This window comes from Carassius auratus, chromosome 10, assembly GCF_003368295.1.
Source record: "Carassius auratus strain Wakin chromosome 10, ASM336829v1, whole genome shotgun sequence".
Classification (NCBI taxonomy): domain Eukaryota; kingdom Metazoa; phylum Chordata; class Actinopteri; order Cypriniformes; family Cyprinidae; genus Carassius; species Carassius auratus.
In genome coordinates this window covers 20,208,277-20,217,750 of record NC_039252.1, presented here as the reverse complement: position 1 = coordinate 20,217,750, position 9,474 = coordinate 20,208,277, and the positions used below count along the sequence as shown (strand labels likewise).

Below are 9,474 nucleotides of genomic sequence, written 5' to 3'. Positions count from 1 at the left end.
AAAAATACATCATCTCCTTAACCTCCTTTCTCGAAAATGTCTTCACTATGAAAAACCCAGGCCTCATGGTTGAATAAATGGGATTTGAGTTTAATTACCATTGCCTTAAAGGATAATTTCTGATAAACTTCTGGAAACTCATGCAATTGTCCTGTAAACATGTCTGTCAAATCAATGCCAATTGGGCAAAAACAAACATGCAGGACGCCATTTTGTCCAAAAACTAAGGACACATGTAGGCTAGACCGTTTGGCGCGCTAATATTGAGAAAACTCTTGAAGGGATGTTCTAAACTTTTTCATAATGTCGTGCATAGCCTATTCGTGACAAATGTTTGTAGAGATTAATTAATAGTTTTTCAGGATCACTGAAATAAATTATTTGTAGAAAATTATAGGTTGTAATGTTTTTCAAACATGTTAAACATGTTTCTAAGCGTTTTTTCGTTTTAAATGAATCCTTTTTATAATTCCATATTACATTATTTATTATCACAACCGTGTCAATTTCAACCCTAAAGATCACTTTTGATAAATTTATCATCTAAATGAGAGGCACTTATTTTTTATCAATAATTGATACGAACGCAGTGACATTACAGCAGTGACTTGTCAATTAGCCTTAATTAAAATCTTATTAATTAACCTTTCTCAGCGCTATCAAGCCCCTTTGCTTTGCTCAGAGCTCCAAACAACAACCAATCGAATGATGAGCCAAAAGAGCCCGTGAAATCTGCGCGCGCAGGGTTGGATGACACCAATATTCACATCCACGCAAAGTTTCCCAGCGTTTCATCCGGACACTTTCTGCCCATCTGCACGCCTGAAGTCCCGTCCAGAGAATCAGACAGCTGCTGCTGCTGGAGCAGGGAGTTTCTGCATCCCCCTCCTCCGTCATCAGTCGAGTTCAGACCCTCACCGCACTGTCGGCATCATCAGCGCTGGAGAAAACACAGCTTTACTGGTAAGATCGCGTTATAAATACGGTGAAAATGTCGCGTTGTACTGTAGAGATTTAAAAACTGAACATCTGAGCAGATGTATGACGTGAACCGTTTAAACGCGTCTAAAGGAATTTCTAGCGTTCCTCGCATTTCAGCTTTGAGTAGTTATGCAACTGATTTTCATAATTTGAATTTTGGCATGTGATATGATTTTGAACTTTTAGATAAAAAGAAGCTTTTCTGATATATCCGTGGTTTAATTATCCTTTACTTACTATAAAAGAACTTCTACTTATTTGAAAAGTAATTTAGAATGTGTGTGTAACAATCTAGTGAGCAGTTTGCTCAAGTCTCTGAGCATGAAGTCAGTTGGTGCTTATGTGAAATGTTGATGGAAATGATAACTGAAAGGAGGTCAGAGTGTTTTCACCTTTTCCACCAAGTTATAATTTGAGACTTGATAGAAGGATCTATCTGACAGCTGAACGTGACGGGGAAATAGTAATTCTGGGAAAGAATAATCATTTCCTCAAGTGGGATTTAAGATGTCTGGCATGTATTTGTCAGTATGCATTGAAATTCTGTAATCTCGGAAGATAATGCGTGCTTCTTGTCAAGGCTAGACACAAGGATTGTTCAGTTACGCAGCTCGAGAGACACAAGATTAAAGAGACACGTTTATATATAGACTAAGAATGATTTCTTCCCTTGTGGAGTGTTTATTATGGTGTCTCCCTCCCGGCAGTTTGATCGACAGGTGTGAAAGATCTCAAGGTAATAGTGATTACAGTTTCCTTTTCTCTTAAAATAGACCTCGATTTAGTGATTTTAGGTTGGGTTCATACTTGATGTTCAATGTAAAATCTGCATCTAGCAGTGAAACCTTGAGAACCATTGCAAAATACATTATAAGGCGTATTTATTTTTTATAGACCTTTCTGTAGCTCATTGATTGGCTTTAATATTTTCCAGCTGAGGATGAGGAGGTTCAAGGTGAAAAGAAAAATCTTTACGTGTGCTGTTTTGAGGGAGTTCTCAATGGGCAGAGATCATACATATGTCTGTCTGATGTGAAGCAGCTTTAGGTTGTGAGGGGAGGCTTCCCGACCTAAAAAGGCTGATGAAAACATCAAAGGTCAATGGATGGATGTAATACATTTCGATGAATTGTGAAACTTAATCAGTTGGATGAAGATGACGTGTCTAGAAAGCACTATTTTTTATGACACTTATGTTATGCTTAAGCCTTCCCCCCCCCAGTGCATTTTGAACACCTGACTCCTACGGAGCGAGTAGACACCGCGGGACTCTTAAAGGACGCCCTGCGGCAGTTAGACAGAGGACGGGCTAAAGTTTGAGATTTTAAATACAGCCCTGTGGCCCAAAATCTGACATTTTAACTATGCTCCGAAAGGTTTGTCACAGATTTTTAGTCTTTACGCTTCCCTTTAGTGAAAGATTCAGCTAAAATACATCTTAAAATTAAAAGATTCAGTCAAAAATGTATATCCAGTAATCATTTACTCACTCTAAATGATGTTATTTAAAACCTGTACACATATGCCATTAAAAAGTGTCGGATGTTTTTGAAAGTCTCCTATGCTCACTAAGGTTGCATTTATTTAAGCAAAATACAGTAAAAACAGCAATGTTGTGAAGTATTATTATTACAATTGAATACAACTCTTTTCTTTATTAATGTATTTAAAAATGCAATGTATTCCTGTGATGCAAAGCAGAATTTTCACTATCAAGACTCCAGTCTTCAGTGAAACATGATTCAAATCATTTTAATGTGCTGACTGAGCAGTTTTCATCTTTGATGAGAAATGTTAGTGAATCAATATGTTTGTGAAAACAGTGATAGAAATATTAGATGAATATTCAATTTCAAATTAGCATTTGATTGTTACCTTCTAAATGCAGCAATTTAATGCATCCTTTCTGAATAAAAGTATTAATTTCTTTTAAAAAATTACAAACTACCATTTGTGTGTATATGTACACATGTTATAAGGATATATTATGAAAATGAATAGTGACTAGGTTTGAGGGTACGTAAATGACAGAATTTTCATTTGGGTGAACTGGAACTGATCCTTTCAGGAATTCTTATGTGAATATTTTAGCATAGCTTTATACTTTCCTGCTATTTTTATGTCCTCCATCATAATAGACTACGCTGAAGCCGTAGAGAAGCTGTTCTACAACCCTGATTTTACAATAAATTGGCTTGTCCCTGTGTAGTTGGCCTGCCCAGATGGATTTGAACCACATCGCCTCGAGCCACTTTGAGGTATTTCGGCAGGGCTATTACCTTCAGTGTGCATCCTATGTAGTGAATTGCCCTTCCACCATCCTATAGGGATCCTCATATTTATGGAAACCCAGCAGTGTTCCTCAGAACTGATGTAAATCCACTACAGCAGAGAGCCAGGCTTTTCTTCTTCAATCAGAGATGCTGAAGGCTTCTCTGGCCATGAACCCACATCCACAACACTGTCTTTCACCTGCCATATGCAGCATGTCATTGTCCTTTTGAAGAAGGTTGAGAGAGCGCTCACTCAAAAGAAAAGGAGAGATAATTTACAGCTTTCCAAGGTTGTTGAAATGTGTAATTGTCATCTGTGTAAAGCACATTATCAGCCGGAAATGTGTTTGTATGGTTATCAGAATATCTCAGGGATACACTTCTTAATCAAAATGTGATTCAGTCCCTGACAGCTACAGTAGATCTATTTTTATGTGGATTACAGTGGAAAACATTAGATTGTTTTTATGTCTCTAGATAGTAAATGAGTTCTCCTTGAATGCAAATCTATGGGATTTCTTTATTCGCATTTCCATCCATCAGACGAAAATTGAGCAAATTTCTGATAATTTAGGAAAACATAGCATAGCATTTTGTGTGTGTGTGTGTGTTTGGCATGTTCAGATAAAAAGATCAATGTTACATATGCTGTTTTGAACCTTAAAATGGCTACTCATACACTGGAAAAAAAAATGTTGAAAGAATTTTCACAAAAAAAATAGTTTGTAAATTTCACAAATAATTATAAAGAATCAGCAAGTATTACATTGAATGAAAAAAAAATTGAGGACTGAAACATCATTTTCTTGTAAAATATACTTTTGTAATCTTTTTTTATTTATTTATAACTTCATAAAAAATAATTTTTTTCAGTGTAGTCATCACTCATGTCATTTCAACATGTTTTTCTTCTGTGACGCACAAAAGAAGATATTTTCAAATTCAATGGACACCCCTGACATTAAATGACAAAACACTCTTCAAAAAAATCATTTTCATTCATTTTTGTTGCACTGTTCTTTTAAGATTAGACTGGAGAAGGTATTTTAAAAGACAGATTAAATAAAATGAAACCCTTCAATAACACAATCTTCTTAGGACTGAATGGTTTGATTAGGTTTGATCGCTCCCATTATGATTTGTTGACTCAACAGTACCCTCAAGAGTCTGTTTAATCAGAGGTTGTGATAAGCCTGGCATATCTCAAGGTCATTATAAAGCTGTCGATAAGTGACTCACAGCTGCTAATGTGAGTCAAATAGCAGTCTAAGGTTTGCAAGCATAATAAAATACCAACAAAAAGGTTGCCGAAAAACATTAATATTCTCCTGGAGAAGCAAGAATCTTCTCTCAGTAATACTAGATGCCTGACCAAAGTGTTTGAGAGCGGTAGTTGTTGTCAGCTTACTAGCTGCCTGACAAGAAACTGGCAGCTACAGTGAAAATGACAGGATCCAAATCACGAGGAACAAGCTAATGAACTGCTACAGCTTCTGTCAAATCAGTCGAACTCTTCAAGGTTAACTGAGGAAGAAAGCACTTTGGCACAATTCACTCTTTGTTTTCTGACCTAATCTATTGGATCTGACCTTGTACACTTAATCAGGAGCTCACAAATAATGATAAATATCCCGCTGTGTATTTCAGCTTCCTGTGTAAAGATTTTTACATAAGCTTTTCTTGTTAAAGGGACATTTCACACAAAAATAAACAATTTGCATCATAAATGCTTGTTATTCATGGAAAACGAAAGCTATATTATATTAATATGTCTTCTTGTTTAGCAAAGATGGTCACCATTCACTTTCATTGTATGGAGAAGACTAGCGTGAACATTCTGCTACAAATTTCTTCCTTTGTGTTTGACAAGAGAAAGAAATTCAAGGGGGTTGGAAATAACTTCAAAGTGAATAAAATGTCAGAATCTTCATTTCTGGATCAACTGCTCCCTTAAAATATTCCTTTTGACCCTCTGAGCTTGATTTAAGTGTCTGCTGGAAACGCTGGAACTCATTTGCCATCGGTTTTGTCTTTTTGGTTTATTCATTTCCTCAATTTCTTTTTATCTCAAATGACAATGAGCATTTGATTTGCACAAGTAGAGAATCTCTGTGAGCGGTTATGAAAGCATGTCGCTCAGACTTGTCTGTGTGATATGAAAATTAGATGATTAATTTAGTTCTGCCTTATATAATTTCACACACTCCCTTAAATTCTTGAGTCACTCTCTCCACACACACAAACCTCCGATGCTGCCGCCTCTGATATATGCCATTATATCTCAGCATGTCAGAGCTGTGGTAATACGATACTTTGTATCCTCTGAAGGACACATCTATCAAAGGTATCATATATCAGGTGTATCATATTCTTGAATCTGACCTCTATCTAAGAATGCTTTTGTGCATTAGTGATGACTTATGCATATTTTATTTTGGCATTTTAATGAAATAGAAAAAATTGAATAATAAAAATAGAAAAAAAACCATTAAAAGTTATAATGTCACATTTGCATACATTTTATTTCAATATATATGCATATTCAGTGTCCCATAGGGTTATGGTTTACTGATGTGAAACATTATTGGGGAGTGCTAATTCAGTAGACTTGAATTAAAGAAGAGATCCAAGCCATATTTAGGGGCCAAAATAGATGTGTGTGTTGGGTTGTGTGTGTGTGTGTGGGGGGGGGGGTTACCCAAAATAGGATTGATTGGCCAATATTGATCAATATAAACATATGTAATGTCTTTTTCATTCATACTGGCAGCCAGAGGGCACCCTCGCGCAGAAACTCTACATATGCATCACAGAAGTAATAGAACTCATGACACTCCAGGAAATCCCTAATATGGACAAAGGTATCACTATCTGCAGCTCAACAAAAAGAAGATAGAAACATTTTGAATGTTGAAACATAAAGACACTCTACTGCGTCAATCTATATTTATCAGTGTTCTTTAAGCCTTCTTGAGTATTTTCTGAATTAAATATATTTATGAACCATTGCTGGAGGTGATGATGCTTATGTCAGGTTTTGTTACCTAACCCTACAGTTAACCACCCAAAACATCTAGCAGTCTACTTTAGCTACTGCATAGCAATGCCCTGGCAACCAGAAAACCCTAGTCTTGTACTCGTATGTTTTTCCAAAGCCTTTAAAAGCACTGGGATTTCATCTGTAAAAATGCCAATTGAAGAGGTCCTCTTTAAAAGATTATGTGTGATAAATGATGCTCTTTAGAGCTGTGAAGGATTGAAACTGTGGAGTACATAATCTCAGTAAGGCATTCCCTGAATCAGCTTCCCCCTCCATGTGAGATGAATGACGTAATAATCTGGTGTGAAACTCCTGACAGTTGGTTCGGAGGAGAGAGAAGATATTAGCAGTGGCTTAATTACAACACATACTCTATCCAGAAACTCAGAATGGTCCAACCAAGGAATAAATTAGCCTAAGTGACTTTAGCGGGAGTAAAATATTTGATGCTTTTATCTGTATGCAATACAGGAGTCAAGTAAAGTCAAGTTAGATGCTGTGCTAGTTGAAATACTGTAGTTAGTAGTTCCATTATTTAATTTAATAAGATTTTTAATTCCCAAACCGTCAGGTAAACCTGCCAAGATAAATTCTGTATAAAAATGTGCTAATGTTTAGACAGCTTTTAAATCTGTAGTGCGTGATATTTTTTTTTTTGATTGCTTTTATCAACATAAAAGCCATATTAGGGTAAAGAAAAGAGAACTCTGAGATAAAAAGGATAAAGAGAGAATTCTATTGAGAGAGACCTCCATCTGTCAGCTTAACGGACAGGATGACCTGTCAACATCCCGAGGGAGTTTTTGCAAAGAGTATTAGTTGAGTCCACGCCGTTAGTAGAGCAGAATGTATCGTGTGTTTTGGTAAACATACACGAGAGCTAATTCAAGAAACGATGAGGTGAAACTACTTAAGAGAGATTTGCAATGTTTTCTCCTTAAACAAGATGTTTGTGGTCAGATTTCAAGTCCACAAACATCCTTTGGATTAAGGGGGTTTAACTTTTCCCAGAGACCCATTTGCAGAGTTAAATCCTTCCCCATTAAACCCCTCCCAAAATATTGTCCATATTAATGCCTGCTAACAGTCTTTACGTGCTCCTTTTCCTCTAGGTCAACCAACTGGCCGTCTGCAAATAAATGGAAGGACCTAAACAATGAGTCAACTTTCATCTGCTGTTTAACGGTTTTGTGAACGCTTAGCTTCTCCTCAAACAACTCTGGGACTTATGGAGGCCTCTGTGAACTCGGACAACATCAGCAACACCTCAGCTGGGTTGGGCCAGGGAACATGGGTTGAGTCCAGCGTGTGCCCTCCCTCTGTGAGTGGCACGACCCTTCTGATCGTGGCCTACAGCACCGTTATTGCGGTGGGATTGGTGGGCAACACTTGTCTGGTCTTCATCATATCCAGACAGAAGGAGATGAGGAACGTCACCAACATCCTCATCGCCAACCTCTCCTGCTCCGACATCCTCATGTGCGTGGTGTGCCTTCCCGTGACGGTCATCTACACACTCATGGACCGCTGGATCCTGGGCGAGACTCTGTGCAAGGTCACGCCGTTCGTGCAGTGCATGTCCGTTACGGTGTCCATCTTCTCGCTGGTCCTCATCGCGTTGGAGCGCCATCAACTCATCATCCACCCCACTGGCTGGACACCCGCCGCAGGCCATTCGTACCTAGCCGTGGCGGTCACCTGGATGGTGGCCTGCTTCATTTCCTTACCCTTCCTGTCCTTTAACATCCTCACTAACGCTCCGTTCCAAAACCTCAGCCTTCCATTCAACCCGTTTAGCGACCACGTGATTTGCATGGAGCTCTGGCCGTCCGAACGCAACCGTTTGGCATACACCACCTCGCTTCTGCTATTCCAATACTGTCTCCCCCTGCTTCTCATTCTACTCTGCTACTTGCGCATATTCCTGCGTTTGCGCAGACGGAAGGACATGGTGGAGCAAGCCACCGAGGCCCGGCAGAGGAAGGCGCGGGGCGCTCAGCGCATCAACGCCATGTTAGTTTTAATCGTAGTTGCTTTTGCTCTCTGCTGGCTCCCGCTCAACGTCTTCAACACCATCTTTGACTGGTACCACCAGGTGCTTCCTTCTTGCCAGCACGACGTCATCTTCTCGGCCTGCCACCTCACGGCAATGGCGTCTACCTGCGTCAACCCAGTGGTCTATGGCTTCCTCAACACCAACTTCCAGAAGGAGCTGAAGGCGACACTCCAGCGCTGCCATTGTGGCTGGGGTGTACCGGAGACCTACGAGAGCTTCCCGCTTTCGACGGTGGCCACTGACGTCACCAAGGTGTCATCCATGCAGCAGGGCTCTCTACTGAGATCGGAACAGTGCGCTCACTGCTAAAGAGACGGCAGGAACGGAGGGAAGAAGGAGGGGAGGGGTTGAGGACGAGCAAGCATTGTTTCCATGGAGACGTTGAATTGCTATGTGGGTTTCTGCATCAGTTCATACCCAGGAGATCTAAAAACAACCTCAACCCACTGTTGCCATGTTTTCTGGGGTCCAGGTGTGGAACGCAGTGTGATGTTTTGTTCTCAACAGCTAGGGTAGACAGGGCGTCATTACTGTCTCTGTGTATGACTTGTACAGGATAAATATTCCATCAAGAATGTGATTATTCCTCTGATGACACTTTCAAGCGTTCGTGTTAAGGAGGACTGATTTATGAGGCTGGATTGTTTTAGAAAGTTGCAAATAGTATAATGAAAGTACTTTTCATGTACAGTTCTTTGAGTTATTTCTTCACTGTAGCAGGGAGTCGGTGCCCTCACTAAAGTATTTCTTCTGTCTGGTTTTGTTGTTGCTGGTGGTGGTGTTTAATGAATTGTAACTATTATTATTTATTGTGCTGCTTTAGTGAGACCGCCTGTGCTGCATTTTAACTTTGAAATCGTGCCTCTGTAATATTGGGAAGCATATTAAACATTTGAGCATTGGTGTTAGCTTAACAACACATCCATCTTCTGTTACAGTAGACACATGACTGTGCCAATGCCAGTTTGGTATTACATATTCTCTTGATGATTGAAGTCAAAGCAAAGGTCAGTTTCTAACAAAAGTGTTTGGTGTTGACTTTCTTGTTGCCTTATAAATGGTAGTTCTGAAAGTGCAAATAAATTTGGAAACATGACATCCATGTAAAGTCTCTTATTGTTTCT

The 9,474-nt window shown here is 39.2% G+C and overlaps 1 protein-coding gene across 1 annotated transcript; it reads left to right on the top strand.

The window, feature by feature from the left end:
• The first annotated feature begins 666 nt into the window (after positions 1–666).
• LOC113110243 (neuropeptide Y receptor type 6-like) lies at positions 667–9,245 on the top strand. Its single transcript, XM_026274329.1, has 2 exons — positions 667–963; positions 7,407–9,245. The coding sequence occupies exon 2, from the start codon at positions 7,523–7,525 to the stop codon at positions 8,657–8,659; it is 1,137 nt and encodes a 378-aa protein (XP_026130114.1). The 5' UTR covers positions 667–963; positions 7,407–7,522; the 3' UTR covers positions 8,660–9,245.
• Positions 9,246–9,474: the final 229 nt, after the last annotated feature.

Excerpts from the sequence above, each read along its gene's own strand:
- LOC113110243 (XM_026274329.1), top strand. The coding sequence starts at position 7,523 with ATGGAGGCCTCTGTGAACTCGGACAACATCAGCAACACCTCAGCTGGG.